The sequence below is a fragment of the Triturus cristatus genome, chromosome 5_2 (assembly GCF_964204655.1).
Source record: "Triturus cristatus chromosome 5_2, aTriCri1.1, whole genome shotgun sequence".
NCBI classification, from domain to species: domain Eukaryota; kingdom Metazoa; phylum Chordata; class Amphibia; order Caudata; family Salamandridae; genus Triturus; species Triturus cristatus.
This window is the reverse complement of record NC_140588.1, coordinates 1,095,200,392-1,095,218,562: the sequence shown is the minus strand read 5'-3', so window position 1 is coordinate 1,095,218,562 and position 18,171 is coordinate 1,095,200,392. Positions and strand designations below refer to the sequence as shown.

The window sequence follows — 18,171 nt, the reverse complement described above, 5'->3', positions numbered from 1 at the left end:
AAACCCGAGAAAATCTATTAATTGAGGAAGGTACCCGAGTAAAATCAGAACAAGTAGATAGACAAAGAAACACTCTTATGAATGGTATGTATCCTCTTCTGGCCGAAGGGTTACCTAAGGCTACCCCGGAAATACCAAAAGACTTGACTCCTCCATTGCTCCCGATAAAAGCACATCCCAAAACACATCCCAAAACAGCAAAGGACGTTTTCCTTTCCTCCTATTTAGATGACGTAGCTCCCGAGTATGCTAATACCATACCACACACACCGCTTGCCGATGGTGTTCAACACCAAGAGCATCCGTCTGTATCCCCGCAACAACAAACTCCTACACAAGTTCCCACAGGTCCGTCCGTTTCTACTGTTTTTCCCGCATCTACAATTTCTATCTTACGTCCAACGAATCCTTTCTTGCCCAGCACTTCAGATGGTGCTACAGGAGGTACGACAGACATGTTTGCCACACCGCCGCGAAATAAACAGACCCTTAGAGATTTAGCACTCCAGCGTACACCCCAACTAGCGACATCCGACATGTTTAAAGAACAGCTTGTGGATTGTAGATACGATCCAGTACCAGGTAAACAGGACAGATTGCTCATATCATCACTACGTATACGACGAGCTACATTGTATTTAATGACGATACCAGGGATGGTTGAACACCTAGACAATATATATCGCTTTGTCTAAACAGGGCGAGGTCCAGAAAGTATTAACGAAGCTATGGAATACCAGAAAGTGGATGTCCAAAGACAACTACTCCGTTTTTTCATAAATTGCGTAATTAGGAACCAAGACAGGCCTGGGGCAGATCATGATACCATTCAAAAACTTGTCAAATGGGGTCAGAACATAGCAGACGAGAAACATGATAGACAGGCGTGTATAATCGCCATGTATCGAAAGATCCGCAAGGAAGTAGAACGAATACATAAAGAAAGACGAGAAGCAGACAGAATTGAATCAGAGGAAGAGGAGGAGCAAGAATCAGAACAACTAGAAACGATAGCTTACGTAGGTAGAGGAAGACCCCATAATAATACTAGAGGCTTTAATGATCCGATACGTCCGATACGTCCAGAATATAGCAGACATTTTCAAACCCCTATGTTGAATACAAGGTCCCCCGAACACCTATTCCAAGCCGCTGATAAATTACTCCGAGATCGAAGGGGGTACCATATGCTCGATTCCATGGACGAACAAGAATTAGCCAGGTCAGCAGTACAATGGGCTGACAGTCCCAGTAAATACAGTGATGATGCACTAGCACACACGTTTCTGAATCTTGCCCCATACGAACAGCGTTTAGCTGGTATATACATGATTCAACACCTCCTTATATTATATAAAAGCCAACACTCCGATCCAGGACCCTTACCTGACATATTGACAGAACTACTCACGAATACATGGAGAGGTTCAGGTACTGATTTAATTAATGAAATTCTAGAATTTCGAAACCAGTATATAACTTTCGTGTGCCCAGAACACGTTCCGGTTCCCATTATGGGAAGAAAAATGTATCACATAGATAGACAGAACCCGTTACGCGAAGTACACCCAATCAGAGGTGAAGGTAATAACTTTACACGTGTGTTTGTGTACACGCCTATAACTAAAATTGAATTATTGGAAATGAAGAAAGTAGTACCCAGCCATGACAAGGATCCAGCAGGTTTCCACCGTGAGATAAAAGACATGTTACTCATGGGAGAGTATACCTACCCTGACATTATGAAAATATTAAAAGTATTAATGCCTGCCGGTATTTACGAGAAACTCAAAGAAAAGGAATGGGAGGTAGGAGACCAAAAGATAGATTGGACAGCATTAGAAAACGAAGAAAAGGCCCGAGCTGCAGGATCAGGGCTTGGGGAAAAGACTACAGCATTACCAGGATTACTAGTGCAGGTACTGCCACGTTTATTAACTACGAAAAAGGAAGACTGGGGTGCAATCTCAGCCTGTAAACAGAAGCAAGATGAAGACACTAGTGATTTCTATTCCCGATTTGAAAAATGTTTTGGTATCAATAGTGGCATAAAAGCAAGTAGCGAGTCATATCCACATCTGTTTGTGACAAAATTAGTTGAAAATTCCCTGCCGCAAGTTAAGAATAGAGTATTGAAATTTGAGAGTACCTGGCAAGGGAATACCCCGTCACAGATGTTACAGATGTTACAATATCACCACAATAGAATTAAAGAAGAACAAGAACATGAACAAAGACGTATGAAAGAGACAAAAATGAAAATGCTTGTTGCTCAGTCAGTTCCAGCTGATGGTCATCAAAAGGGTGATTCCGCAGGTCCAACGAAAGGGACATGCAACTATTGTAAACAACAAGGTCATTATATACACGATTGTCCAGTCCTGAAACATAATATTGCCACAGGGAGAACCCAGGAAAGACCACGTCCACCTAGACAGGATCAGAATCAACAACAAATCCCTCAGCATGCACAACCTAGGTCAGCTCCGCAACAACTAGCTCCGCAACAGGCAGCTCCACAACAGACCGTAGCACCACCACAAGCGCAGCCTACTGCTGCCACACAAGCAACAACGCAACAGATGTATCAGTATGCACAAGCAGATTATCCCGATTATCAGCGATACACATGAAATAGCCTAGAGAGGGAAGTTGGCTTACCCCTTATTGAGGTTCCTGTAGATCATGAGGGACCTTATGTACATAGTGAACTATTAGGGGAAGACAGAAAGTTTTTACTTGATACAGGGGCAAGCAGAACAACTATACGACGCAGTGAAGTTCCAGGGGCACCCCTCTCAGGCTCACAGAATATTTCCCTTGGATTCTCAGGAAAACCTATAATTAATGACGTAACACAACCTCTTCCACTCACGGTTGGTCCATTGACACGTACTACAGATTTATTGCTTACTAAATCATGTCCAGAAAACTTGTTAGGTATAAAAACATTGAAAGCTCTAGGAGCTATAATATGTTGTTCTCCGGAAGGAGTACGACTATTTCTACGTGACTTTAAAGGTCACTACGTGTCCAGAGACATGGATCACCGGTTGCAGAATTTACCTACACATTTATGGGCACAAGGCCCCACTGATGTTGGTTGCATGAACATTACACCATATCGAGTCACTCTAAAAACAGGAGTAGTACTACCACGAATGCGACAATACAAGTTACCACCAGATGCTGTTGTGGCTTTGCTGCAAATCATTGACGAGCTCATTGCACAAGGAGTGGTTGCAGAAACCGACTCCAATGTATGTAATTCCCCAATAATTCCGATTCTTAAAAGAACGGATCCAAAAGCACCACCAGTATATCGATTGGTTATTGATCTGCGCGAACTAAATAAATGTATTGTACCACAATACCCTGTGGTCCCAGATATCTCTTCATTACTAACAGCTATTGACTCAGAAGCAACGTTCTTCACTGTAATTGATCTCAAGAATGCGTTCTTTAGCGTCCCAATAGATCCGGAAAGTCAATATCTGTTCGGATTCAGTTTAAATGGACGAAGTTTTAAATTCACACGCGCACCTCAAGGATTTACAGAAAGCCCCAGCATCTATAGCCAAGCACTGAAACGAGAACTTGACAGTATCCACATGCCAGTTAACACTGCCTTGCTTCAATATGTCGATGATCTGCTGATCACCGCCCGAAGCGAACCTGAATGTGAAACAGCGTCACTGACGGTTTTAAAATTTCTGGCCGACAAGGGGCACAAGGTGTCCCCTTCTAAGCTGCAATTCTGTGTCCAGCGAGTTGTTTACCTTGGGCACTCGCTGTCCAAGGAGGGAAGACAGCTTACACCCGACCGCATCCAGTTAATCGCTAACATGTCACCACCCAAGACACAAAAGGAGGTACGGGCTTTTATAGGTCTCACTTCATACTGTAGGCAGTGGATCCCTCAATATGCATTTCTAGCTAAACCCCTCATCAAGTTGACAACACAGGAGGCAGCCACATCGACTGTCCTCCCTTGGACTCAAGAACATACATATGCCTTTCAAAGCTTAAAGAAAGCTTTATGTCAAGCACCTGTTTTAGCAACACCATGTTACAGTAAACAGTTTACACTCTTTGTTACAGAACGCAACGGTACTGCCTTGTCAGTACTCACTCAGGAACAAGCAGGATCACACAAACCATGTGCTTATTTCTCTAGTACATTAGACCCAGTAGCTCAGGCTCTTCCTGCGTGCCTGAAATCAGTGGCAGCAACAGCTTTAGCAATCAGACAAAGCGATGCCATAGTGTTAGGACATCAATTGACAGTACAAGTACCACACGCAGTAGAGGTTCTCTTGAACCGCACACAAACACAACACTTGACTATAGCGAGACTCACCGGTTACGAATTGACATTGTTTCAGTCACACATAGAAATCAGACGTTGTAATACGTTAAATCCTGCCACACTGTTACCAGTAGGCGGAACAGATCCATTGGCACATGATTGTGTTGAAGTCGTTACTATCACGACGAAACCCAGACAAGACTTGACAGATATCCCTTTATCAGATCCAGACTTGACATTATATGTAGATGGTTCATGTATGAGAACAAGTACAGGAGAGTTAGTGGCCGCTTACGCAGTCACAACGGACACTGAAGTCATTGAAACAAATTGTATTAACACTTTGTCAGCTCAAGCAGCAGAGCTCATCGCTCTGACACAAGCCTGTACTCAAGCAAAAGATAAGAAAGTCAACATATACACAGATTCACGTTATGCATTCGGAGTCGTCCATGACTTCGGCGTATTGTGGCGAGAGAGAGGTTATTTAACTTCTCACGGTGCCCACATCCAACACGGACCCCTCATTCAAGCCCTATTAGACGCGATTCATTTACCTACTGCAATATCGATTATGAAATGCAAAGCCCATACAAAAGTTACCGATATCATTTCTCAGGGTAATGACCTAGCTGACAGAACAGCTAAACAGACTGCTCAGAATCAGACTCACACAACTGACACGACAAAGACAATAGTTCCGACACCAACACATTGCATGACAGTTAAGGATCCCGCCCTTGATGTAATTGACATACAGACACATGCTACACCAGAAGAAATAAAGAAATGGACTGAATTAGGAGGGATCCAAACGGATCAAGGATGGATGACGAAGGAAAAATCTATATGGTTTCTTCCCGACTCTATGGTTCAAGTCATCATTAACACAATACATAGTCCAGCGCACCTAGGAGAAAAAGCTATGCTAGACAGTATTCAACACATTTGGTTCAACAAACACTTGCGAGCAGCAGCCAAACAAAAAGTTCGTACCTGTATGATATGTTGTCAGTTTAATCCAGGTAAAAGCATCCCCGTAGAACAGGGTGGATTTCAATCTCCCGATCATGCTTTTGAAGTCCTCCAGATGGATTATATCCAGATGGAACGATGTCGAGGATTCAAATATGTTCTCGTAGTTGTCTGTGCTCTTTCCCGTTGGACAGAAGCCTACCCGGTTTCAGATTACACTGCCCCGACTACTGCCAAACAGTTAGTTCGAGAATTCTTCCCACGGTACGGTTTACCACGTGTTGTCTACTCAGATAACGGCCAGCCATTCTCATCCGAACTAATGAAACATGTTTCCCTTTTGTTAGGCTACCAATGGAAATTCCACTGTGTCCGACATCCCGAGGCAGCAGGTCTCGTGGAACGCCATAATCAAACTCTGAAAATTAGATTGTCCAAAATATGTAGAGAAAAAGGTGTCGATTGGATAGTAGCCTTACCAGTTGCGCTCTTTTACATGAGAATGGTAGCACATTCTCGAACAGGGCTATCCCCGTACGAGGTGATCTTCGGTAGACCACCAAATATGTGGGGGACGCCTGTACCTCGCAAAATCACTGATGTTGACTGTAATATGCTGACAGATTACCTGGCTTCCTTGATGTCTGCACTACAATCTTGTAGTTCACAGGTAGCTGCAGCTTTTCCCGATAATACTGAGGTGAAGCCCCATGACGTGGTTCCAGGCGACCTGGTTCTGGTACGGAATTTCGACAGGAAGACCCAGCTGGAGCCTAGGTGGAAATCGCCAAAACTTGTTCTACTAGCAACAAGGACAGCCGTGAAGATCGAGGGACGTAAAGGGTGGTTGCACTCGAGTCATATCAAGAAATTTTATGGACTACCGTCCAGTGTGAACACTCAGCCCTGCATTCCCTCACAGACAGACTCAAAGCTCCCCTTGGTTGAACCCACGAAAACGGAACTTTATAAACTGAAATTAAGGTCTAGCAAGTCAGACAATTTGATTGTTTAAGTCCTCTCCAAGGTGAATCGGTTGAATTTGTCTCTGACATGTATCCTCTAGACCGGAATAGAGAAAGAAATCAACAGATGCAGCTTAAAAGGCATGCGTATTGTAAATCACTTCGTAGTCACTGCACAGTAACATTATTAATTTAGTTTTTTCTAAGTTTTCTGATCATTATAACTAGCATATTACTTCGTATGTATTACCCTATTTCTAAACGTGCTTACAATGTTACTGCTGAACATTCTTTTAGTGAATTACCTCCGCATGAGTTGTCCTATAGATTTGCGCTGCGCAACAACACATTCATTAGTATGTTACATCATTCCCACCGGACCAGCAATGCTACCAATTGTTGGATATGTGGCCGACTCCCTCCCTATCAGAACTATAAGGGAGTTTTACCCCTCTTTCCATATCCGTTCACACACAATGGCTCCTGTGGAGCATGGTTTAGTTTGATCAATTCCCTAGATTCAAATTCCGTAGTTTATCAAGACAACTGGGTATGGGGAAACCTGAACCTAGCTCTGCTTAAAGTCTGCTACCCTAACAAGGAGGGACTTCCCAAAAGAACAGGAACTGATCTAGAAAATGAAGTATATGGATTAGGTAATTTTACACTTAACCTCATGATCCTGAACGTTGAATCTGAAGCTACAACAATCTTGCCCGCCATGTCAGTATTCCCAGTTAAAGGGGAATTATGTGTAAAAAAGAATGGTTCCATACACATGGGCCATAGTAAATGCACCACTGTAATAAAATTCAGTGATCAAGGCAAGTCTACATTTAGAGCTTCCCGTCATTCCTACTTTATATGTGGCCAGACCGCATATATACGTCTACCTCCAGATTGGGATGGTACCTGTTACATAGCATTCCTTCTGCCACCTGTTTTCCTAGCTCCTCCTGATTATCATAGAAATACCCATTTAGTACACAATAGACAGCAGAGAGATCTCCCAATTGTCGATTACACTGAAACGGCATGGGAGCAATACACAGATTTCAATAAAGGTTTCTTTCCCTATATAGGTACAGTCACTAATAGTAAGCTGATACGTAGATTAACTAGAACCCTTGAAGCAGTAGTGAACGAGACTACTTCCGCCTTAGGCAATTTAACAGAAGAGCAGTCTGCTATGCGGATTGTTGTGCTTCAAAATCGTCTCGTCCTTGACGTCATCCTGGCCGATAGGGGCGGAGCTTGTAGGGTCATCGGATCAAGTTGCTGCATTTTCATACCAGAAAATTCGCCGTCAGTATATAAAGCCATAACCCGCCTTCATAAGATTATAAGCCAGATACACCAGAGTCCAGGCACCTGGACTTGGTCCGGTTGGTTCTGGGGCGTGTTGTCAGCCTGGGGATGGAGGATCCTATCCTTCCTAGGTATTGGCTTTCTCATACTATTCAGTTGCTGCTTATGCCTACAATGTGGGCCAGCGATTTGTGGTCTGTGTGCCACATCATGTATCCCACAACCAAGTTTTCGTTCAAGATCCCGGAAGAAGAAAGAAGAACAAATGATGCTTTATGAACAGATCGATGGATTGATGAAGATCGATATCTCCTGAGGGTCCGTAGGGGACAAGGAGGGAATGAGGAAATATGAATTTTGTGATCAGTTATGTCCCCTATCGTAGACCCCAACGGCTCCATGTGCATGCTATAAGTACATGTATGTTCCCTCCAGTTCCAGTTTTGAAGACGCAAATACATGTGCGTCCACCGTCAACATGTCCTCTTTCAGATCCGCCATGAATGGGTCAGATACTCCATTCCTAAGTATGAAAGGCCACCGACTTTATGTGGTTCACTTTCCACATTTTACAGATTCAGGCGAGTAGGCCCTGAATTCTGCCATCAAGCCTTTCCTGCTTTCTGCCTCTGGAAGCTCCAGCCCGAGCCCGCATCTGTATCCATGAACTTTGTCCTACTCCCTGCGCGGCTAACGGTGCCCGATCCAGCCTGTTGCCTGCCAAAAACTGTATTTCACCTTCAAGATTATCTGCTTCGCTCCTCATCCGATGCATTCCTGTCTAGTAGTTTAGGTAAACATTCTTCCAGCTACCGTGCTAAGGGCCAGGCCTCACTGTCCTCATGCAAGTAATTCATAGCCCCTGTTACCATGGAAGATTCCTGCCCCCTCGCATCTCATGTAGACACTTAGACGCTTGTACACGCACTAACAGTCAGTATAGAATAGATTCTATCCTAGAGACCTTTCCTTTTGGATAACACAGTTCTTTAAACATAGGATATTAGATATGATTTGGGATTAGGTTGACATGACCCCCCAGACTTCTGTCTCTACATGAAGAGCTAAATGTCAAGTCCCCTTCACCCTCTAGTTGCACGTCAATCACACGTCATGCGGCTGCGCGCGCATCTCTGCCAAATATTTCTGCTGACATTGTAGGATTCTCTTATGGATCCACCCACTTGTGACATCATGTATAATGACGTTTTATAAGTTACGCCTATATGTCCGCCTTTTTTAGTTACGTATGCCTATTTTATCTGTATTTTCAGCTGTTACGCCTCTTGCATCTGTCTTAATGTAATGCTTTCCATATAAATACCATTACCTGTCAATAATGTATGCCCTTCCTTCCTGAACTTTCGTGGTGATGGAATTTGAAGCCTGCAATTCGAATTGTATTTCCTTTGTCAAGGAATAAAGCCTTTTAGAACCTCTAATACCACGGATTCTGCCTCTTATATTTACTGAGTTATTCTTACTAGACTTTACCGCATAAAAAATAGTACCGGTAATGAAATATTTACCACAATGTCATAGTGGGTCTTCTTCAGGACATGGGTGGTAGGGGATGACAGCCTGAAAGTATTAAAGAAAGTAATCAAAATTGTGTTCCAACTAATCTGAGCAAGCTCTAATTATGCTAAGTGGTTCCAACTAATGTGAGGCAGCGCTGGTAGTGCTGAACAAGTTATTCACCCGGCATGGGGGTGTAAAAGTGCCCCTAGGAGGTCCCTTGTGGATTGAGGGCTGCACAAGGATCTGCAACAGTCAGATCAGATAACTAAACTAGAGAAGAGAGGGACGTACAAAAAAATTGTCCCACGAGCAAGTATCAGGAAAATTCTTAGATAACTGAGTTCCTTGTGTCTTGTAGTCTTAGATGATCTACAAGTAAAAACAATGGATGTGGCCAGGGTTTAAGGGATCATGATCGGCAAACATACCAACCGTGGAGGCACAGTGCGAGTAGCAAACTTAGCAAACCTAAGCAATTGTCATGGGCGGGCCGTAGTGGGAGCAATCGGCCAGCGTGTGAGGTAAAAATCCAATCCCAAGGGTTTGCCAGTTAACAATCCTGTAAGAGGAACGCGAGGGGAGTTAGCGCCGAGACTCGTGATGAATCAAAGCGGTAAAACATGAAAGCGGATGGCATTCAAACGCTTACCTGGAGCGGCGCACAAGTATCGCTGCAGTCTGGAAGTCGACTGTCAATCTCGTGGTTAAGTACTTGACCCAGCTAAGCTACAGGAAGTTGTGCATGTAGTCAGCGTGCGCGGCCAGTGGCAGCAGCTGAATGCGGTCTGTAACTTCATGGTCGGTTAACCAATGGGAGGGGGGCGTATTCACTGGCAGCGTGCACGTAGTTGGCGTGCGCGGGAGGTGGCAGCAGCTGAATGCGGTCTGTAGAGTTATAATCGGTTAACCAATGGGAGGGGGGGTGTATTCACTGGCAGCGTGCACGTAGTTGGCGTGCGCGGCAGGTGGCAGCAGCTGAATGCGGTCTGTAGAGTCATAATCGGTTAACCAATGGGAGGGGGGGTGTATTCACTGGCAGCGGGCACGTAGTTGGCGTGCGCGACAGGTAGCAGCAGCTGAATGCGGTCTGTAGAGTCATAATTGGTTAACCAATGGGAGGGGGGGTGTATTCACTGGCAGCGGGCACGTAGTTGGCGTGCGCGGCAGGTAGCAGCAGCTGAATGCTGTCTGTAGAGTCGTAATCGGTTAACCAATGGGAGGGGGGGTGTATTCACTGGCAGCATGCACGTAGTTGGCGTGCGCGGCAGGTGGCAGCAGCTGAATGCTGTCTGTAGAGTCGTAATCGGTTAACCAATGGGAGGGGGGGTGTATTCACTGGCAGCGTGCACGTAGTTGGCGTGCGCGGCAGGTAGCAGCAGCTGAATGCTGTCTGTAGAGTCGTAATCGGTTAACCAATGGGAGGGGGGTGTATTCACTGGCAGCGTGCACGTAGTTGGCGTGCGCGGCAGGTGGCAGCAGCTGAATGCGGTCTGTAGAGTCATAATCGGTTAACCAATGGGAGGGGGGGTGTATTCACTGGCAGCGTGCACGTAGTTGGCATGCGCGGGAGGTGGCAGCAGCTGAATGCTGTCTGTAGAGTCATAATCGGTTAACCAATGGGAGGGGGGGTGTATATACACTGGCAGCACAGGAAAGTGTTCACCAGTCATCAATGAATTGGACCGTGATTATTCAGATGGAAGTTACATTACACGAGTTCGTTTTAGTGGGGATCATGCCTGCCACAATGATATTACATATCAAATAAAAATCAGAAGTCCAAAGAGTGTATATATTTGCAGGTCAGTCTAGCACACCCAGGTCTAGCACACCCTTTCTCCAACTCAAGAGAGTTTAGTTCCCACTAGGTTAGGTAGGTGCCTACGCCACCTTGTCAATTTTCAGGTCTTCTAAAGAGGAGAGATCAAATCTGGAGAGGCGGTGTGCGTCCTCTACCTTGACCCTCTCCTCCCGCCCTGTGGTACCTGTGTCTGAGAATGTCGAATAGATTTTTGCTACCTTCTCAGCAAAAAAATCTGCCATTAAATTACAAGAGTTCACTGAACTACTAGAGACGAGATGCCCTTAAAGATCGAAAAAAGTTCTCTAGAAGAGTTTTCTGCCTGTTCAATCCTCTCAAGTTCTTCTTATCAGGGCGTGGTACAGATTTAGGCTGGCTTTATATTCGGCCTTCCCATGGACTGAGAAATCTCTTCTCCACACTCGTTCCATGCGCTTACATGATTTCTTTGCTAACTTTAACTCTTCATTGAACCATGGTGTGGATTTAGACTGTCTCTTTGGTACATTAGATGTCCATGGGGCTGTTCTGTCTAATGCTTCTGTGATCCATTTGTCATTATGCGCTACAGGCAGTCTCCATATTGTTGCCCCCAGGAGGACCGCACTGCTTGAGGGCTTGATTAAAAGATGGCCATATCTAGTTGTCAGAGGCCCACTGGCTTCTGGCCTAGAAGACATACTAGTATGCTAGACCCTTGACTACCTCATGCATGAGCACCCTCTCACACAAAACCGAGCACCCTGGCTTCAGGATTGTTAAGGCCTGCCATAGGGGTGACTGATAGGTTTATATGTGCAGTGGTTTAGAATAGATATAGTGAACCTATATCTACGTAAGGGGTGCAGGCACCACCTTAGACAGGCTGCAGTAGCAGACCTGTGGTGTCAGTTTGAATGGCCTCTCAAGGGTGGCATAATACATGCTGCAGCCCCTGGGAGGCCTCTGGGGTACCTATGCCCTGGGTACATAGTGTACCATATACTAGGGACTGATAAGGGTACCCCAGAATCCAATCTGTGGTGTACCTAAGGTATATGCACAGCCAATTTAGGGAGAAAGCAGATAGACTGGGGTCCTGATCAGCAGGACCCCAGTCAGACTAAGTCGAAAACCAGCAAAACACCAGGAAGCAAGCATTTGCAATGCAATAGGTCGCGCATTTGTGAAGTTTTAAGCTATTGGCATTGTAAATGACAATGCCTTTTATTTATCTGTTTTCAAAACCAACACATAGATAAAAAGTTTGTCATTTACAATGCCAGTAGCTCAAAGTCTTGCAAGACCTATTGCATTGCAAATGCTTGTTTAAAACTTTTGTTTTCAAACCAGAAGATGGTGCTCAGACTGCTCAAGGAGCAGATACTGCTAGGTTTAAAGAACATCCTTCCATGGCTAAGCATGTACCAAGAGTATTGAGTACCGCTGATGATCCTCTATCTTGCTTCTAGCTGCAGAGTTCAGAGACTTCTACCAGGAAGCCGCAGAGAGACCAACATTCCCAGACCATTTGTGGAAGCTTGGTGCCCTGTCCTAACAGGCCTTGTGGCAGTCAGTTTAGCGCCAAGGTCTAAAAGGCGGCATTTCAGCACTTAGTATCATTTCTGGGGCAAGAAGTCAGGGTAGGGGTGTTTTCCGAGGAGTCTTGGGTGGCGTTACTCACTCTGAGGCAGGAAGGCCATTCTGTGGCTAACACCAGATGGCATGCAGCAGCTCTATCCTTTAAAACGATTTGTGGTTCACACCGATTATCAGGGCCCTTTTTGATTAAAAATCCCTTAAAGGGTTGGCAAAGGCTTGGAGGGAGATGTGAAGAGAGAAGAGACCCACAGATATAAGACGTTTGGGCTACAGTCTCTATGCTTCCAGCGGCTTGCCAGACTGATTTTGAGGTGTGGCTGTTCAAGGCAGCCTTCTGTTTGGCCTTCTCTGGGGCCTTCAGAGTAAGAGATACTGGCAGGTTCCAGAAAGGACATGCATGGTGGGCACCTGCTCGATGGGGGGGTCAGCTGGCCGGGTAGATCCATGGTTGCGACGCTGCCATTTTATAATACAGACCAGGAGGGCCAGGGTAAGGACATTACATTTACTAGGCTCCGACTTTTTCCCTGTCCGGACCGTACAAGAATACATTGCGGTTCGCCGACATGGACTGGGAGGGGCTCTATCTCTACATGCGGCTGGATTGCCACTGTCTAAATTTCAGTTTCCAAGAGTCTTGAAGATGACTTTAATTGCTGCAGGGGTTGATCCGACTAACTTTAGTGCTCACTTATTCCATATAGGGACGCAGGGTCTGGGCTGGATGGTCACATGGTTAAAAAGATAGGCCGCTGAAGTCTGAGTGCTACAAACAATATACACACTTGCACACTGTCTAATTAAGGCCACCAGTAGTAACGTTATGATCTTCCTCCTCTAGCTCTTGTATTAGGTACACTAGGTATTATGCACCCTAGTGAAGCTTTGGTGTTGGGGCACACCTGCACATGGAGGGCCCAGGAGGTGCATCAGTCGGGCGTCTTTGTTGAGCATGCCAGAGAAAGTGGATTCATCGTGTGGTGGTACACCTGAGTGGCCTTAAGATCAAAAACCTGAGGATGGTGGTGAAAAAACTCATACCAAGAGGGCTTCCGCCTCTGGTTCTGATCATTTTACATTTGGGCAACAATCATTTGGTATATTTGGGCCGCAGAGATTTGTTTGATGCACTGGATGGTGCTTCTAGCATTTGGTAACGCATCTGCAATTTAGTGAAGTGTGGCTAGGCACTTTTGCAGCCCTTTACCCACCTCAAAGACACACATAGGCACTTACGGCATTGCCCCCGGGGCGTTGGAGGATGTGGTCTGTGCTAGGAGACCAAGACATGGCCAAGATGCACAGGCTGGCCCACTGACAATGTGGGGGGGTGACCCAGGTAGGGTTGCTTTCAGGTGAGCAGACCTCCTGCAGTTTTTAAACACAAGGACCAGCAAAGACCTCGCTTAACAGTGGAACTGATGCCTAAGAGAGAGGGTCTGCTTAGCTAGGGGGAGGACCATCCAAACTGCAGCAGTGGCAGAGAAACCAGGCTGAAGGGTAAACCATGCCCTCACAGAATGTTCTCTTGCATGGGGAAACAAGCATCACGGCACCGACGCTTTACTTTTAATGTTAAAAGTAAAGCGCGGGTGCCGCGATTATACCAAAAGTGAAGAAATAGATGTTTTTTTTTTATTTCTTTACTTTTGGTATAATCGCGGCACCCGCGCTTTACTTATAACATCAAAAGTAAAGCGCGGGTGCCGCGATTATACCAAAACTAAAGAAAAAAAGCGGCACTGAAAGCAATCACGTCGCTATCACGAGCGTGTGGGTAGCTCTCTAAACCCCATACAAGAGGACTCGCGCTGCGCGAGCATTGATTCGCACTGCAACACTATGCGCGAGACCTAAAAAATGGGGGTAATCATGCAGTCAGATTCCACCTTCCTATATGCAGTACCTTTATTGCATATTACTGGCATGTTTACCATGCACTGTAGTTCTTTTGACGAGACGATTGGCACTTCTTTTCTGAGCATCAGCACTTTAAAAGGCAACTTTACTGGCATCCTTCCCAAGACTGCAATCCCAGTGTGGATGCTGCATATAGGCAAGTACAGTCAGCCGTGCAGCAACAGCAACTCTTTCCCTACAACCCCCCTCACTAGTGGGGCGGGAGGGGCCTGTCTACCTGGTAGGACTATTAAAAGGCAGGGGCTACAGTTTCTGGCCTGTCTACCCATATTAAATTGTTCACGTTAGACAGAACTGGTTAGGCAGGGATGACGTCAACATGTTCAAGTACATGTACAGATGCTATGTTTGCGAGCCCTTGTGTGTGAATGTGCATGTATGTTTGAGCACATATGTATATATATGTTAGAGCATGTCGGTGTGTATGTGGGTTTTTGTGCCTATGCGTGTATATATGTACAAATCTGTGTCCACATGCATGTGTATATGGGTACAGGCCTTGTTTGAGCGTGCAGCCTGTACGTGCACTTGTGCGACTGTCTGGCTGATTGTGTGTGTATGTGTTTCTGTAAATATGTATGCGTGTGTGTTACTACGTGTATACTTATATGTGTACACATGTATATAGCTGTGTGTCTTTGTGTGTGTTTCTGTATGCAGTAAATACAGAAGCAAACACAAGGAGATGATGGATGAAACGTTTCAGACACTCACCCCCAGTCACAGATCTTGGTTGAATCCATCATCGTTCTTTGGCTCACTTCGCCACCCCAGTTTAGACCCAGGCGTATGCAAATCAGTCTTGACCCTGTTCCTCATGGGAACAGTCCAGTCCGAACTGCCAAGCCAGGTCTTCCCTGGACTGGAAACAAGCATCCTGGGGCAGGTTTCTAGGTAACACCCCTCATCAGCCAGGCTAGCTTGAATCCAGTGGCAAGGTGAACAAGTAACGCTGCCAATTTAGGGTGAATAAAGTAAACACAAAGAGACCTCATGTGGGCTATGGATGGACACTCATTCACACGATCATGCTTGTTCTGCAGTGTTTTGTCACAGTTTGTCCTCAGCTCACTTGTGCCTCACAAACCTGACCATGTAAAAAATGAGAGCTTTTGATTGTTCTGTCACAGCAGCTGTCCCTTTCCGTGGATTCTGGTGCTAACTTGAGATATGTTTAACAGGACGAGAGCTAAGATGGTCGTTTCATGAATGATTTGCACAACTTGTTATCCAGCGACGTATCATGTATGAAAGATAATCTGCATACAAAAGAGGGAACCTTAGTCCCTCTTCTATGCTGAATGCATTTTCTTGTCTCCAAACGAATCAAAACAAACAGTCTCCACAATAGGAAGAGCAGACCCTACAATGGCATGTTTATATGTTACATGTTGTGTGTCCCTTCGGATTAGATAGGTTGACATGAGATTAATTCCGGGGCATCCTGCTACTCCTGACGTAAGCCCTGGACCCAAAAAGCCAATAGAAATAGGGTCGAAACATGTCGACAAATTAATAGGGTAAAGGGCTATCATGTCCCTATCTTACCAGAGTATTGGGTTTTAGACCTACCTGAACAACCAACATTAAAGTGATACCTAGGTTACTCAAGGTAATTTTATTTAAGTCCAAGACACTGGCTGTGATAATATCCAAAGTGCTCCCTGGAATATGGCCGGATCCTGTTTTTTTTGGCACCAGGATGAGACCCGATGATGAAGCATGCCACTAACAGACTGGGTGAGGGTCTGACAAAAAAAAACTTTTAGTTGTCTTAGGCAGGGTGCACCTATGTGTGTATTCGTTTGGGAGTCTACCCCCAGGTGTGGGATACCCTAGTGCAGGGGTCTTCCAACTGGGGGTCAGGCCCTCCTAGGGGGGCCTCACGTGATCCGTGGTGGGGGGCGCCAGACTCTAGCCAATCGAAGCATTATGCTGATAGCAGCTCTTTGTTTTCAGCAGGCAGGGGGGGTGAGCGGCAGTAAGCAGCTCTGCAATGGGCCATCACTAACATCTTTTGTCATTTATATCCTGGCTGGGAGAAGGTGTCAAAAGCGGAGGGACTGCAAATACTGTTCAAAACCCCCACCCCTATTTCTAATAATCACACTGTGTATACTTTCACACGTTAGTAAGGTCTGCAAGGCCGGAATAGTAGGTTTGGCAATCATGCATTTGATCGCATTTTTAAAACGGTAACAGAACTTACCTGCAATGCTTAAATATGTCTAGACATATTTTAAAATTGCCAGTTTAATAGAACAATTGTGAGAAATGTTGAGGGGGGCCCAAAATCTTCTCTCACTTTCTTGAGGGGTCTCTCACCCTTTCGACTTGGGTCCCGTGTTGGAACAAGATGTCTTGTATACAAAAAAATAAATACCATGAAAGGGAAATACTAATTACAAAAATACTTTATTCAGTTCTCAAGTAATTACAACAATGTTGTGTGAAGGCTGTTCTAGGCTTCCGCGCTCTCAGTGCTCGCGTCTTTACATAGTTCTAATGGCTCTTTACAAAAATGGACGCGCAATTCATTCAGCAAAGGCTTCAAGTGCCTCGAGTACCTCTTCCTTAGGTCGAGGTGTAAAATGTGCAACAAACCCAGAAACTTACCCTTCAGATTATAGCTAAACCTGCCATAGGTGACACTTCTGTCTCCCCCCAAAACGACAGGAATCAAACCTCGCAAGGATTGCCACAAACAGATCTTCGCATGGTCTGCCGCTGGTGTTTTGGTTCCTCACCGGACTCAGTGTTGTGTCAAATGAGTTTGGATGAGTTGGAAGGTCATTCAGGACCACAAGGCCAAGCTCTACGCCGTGGAACATCAAACAAAAAGGCTTGAAAAGGCCCTGTCCCATTGGAAGCCGAGGGCATGGACGCGTTCTTGTTCCCGAGGCACATCCCATGAGAGCTCTTCATCTTGTTTGAAGTTATCAGGTAAGTCGAAGAAGAAGCTTAAGAAGACACGGCATGCCTCTCTCTCATCACGCCACTCCCACCATGAGCAGTCGCATGGCGTCGAAGGTACCTCTCAGTCGCAGACTCTGTCTCCAGCCTCAAAGCCGACACCAGCTTTAGGCCCGATCCAACCCAATTTCCCAGATCCATCGGTGATGCCGCAGCAGATCCAGCCCTTCAAGGAAGCTACGCTGCAGATTTGTGGCCCCAACTGGATCCCTCTGCAGCTCCTACATGCTCTAAGGATCCCAGGGAGCCTCTAGTCGCGCACTCGCCAGCGGACTCCTCCCTGACGCCAACTGTGCCTCTCCACCAGGAGGTCAAAACAAATGTCCTCACAGAGGTTCTGTAGCCAGGGCAGACCTCACAGGAACCTCTTCTGCCCTTCCATGAGGCCCGCACTGCTGGGCACCTGGGCGAAACCAAGATCTTGTCCCCAGTGAACTGGCAGATAGCGAGAAGACACAGACCTGCTCCGGTAGACCCTGATTTACTCCTAGAATATCCCACCCCGGAAAGTCTAGTGGTCCAAGAAGGCTTAGACCACATTTGCGTCCGGCCACCTCACCAGTATGGAAGGGCATTAGGACTTTTGAGAAACATGTTATCCTCCGGCAGCTCTGCCTTACGTACTGCCAATGCCAGCTGCCTCCTGGGTTGCTATTCACATGCATAATGAGATACGGTAGCGGAGAACCTGCCAGCCATCCCGGTGGACCTTAGAACCAACCTCCAGCATGATATCCATGAAGGCCAGGATGCAGCGAAGTATATCATTTGCTCGGCCATGGACACTACTCACTGTTTGGGTAGGGAAGTTAAGACTA

At 45.8% G+C, this 18,171-nt stretch overlaps 1 protein-coding gene across 8 annotated transcripts in view; it reads right to left on the bottom strand.

Moving 5' to 3' along the window:
- Window positions 1-18,171, bottom strand: part of LOC146829749 (class I histocompatibility antigen, Gogo-B*0103 alpha chain-like) — a 579,784-nt gene that overhangs the window by 536,875 nt on the left and 24,738 nt on the right. For 4 of the 8 annotated variants that reach the window (XR_014962293.1, XM_085608476.1, XM_085608474.1 and 1 more), the window contains exon 2: window positions 5,306-6,346. The exons of the other annotated variants lie outside the window; for them this stretch is intronic. Coding sequence is in view for 3 of the 4 variants with exons in the window: in XM_085608476.1 (XP_085464602.1) it covers window positions 5,306-5,381 (76 nt within the window). In the remaining variant the exon portion in view is untranslated. The remainder of the gene's footprint in view (window positions 1-5,305; window positions 6,347-18,171) is intronic. 8 annotated transcript variants of the gene reach the window in all.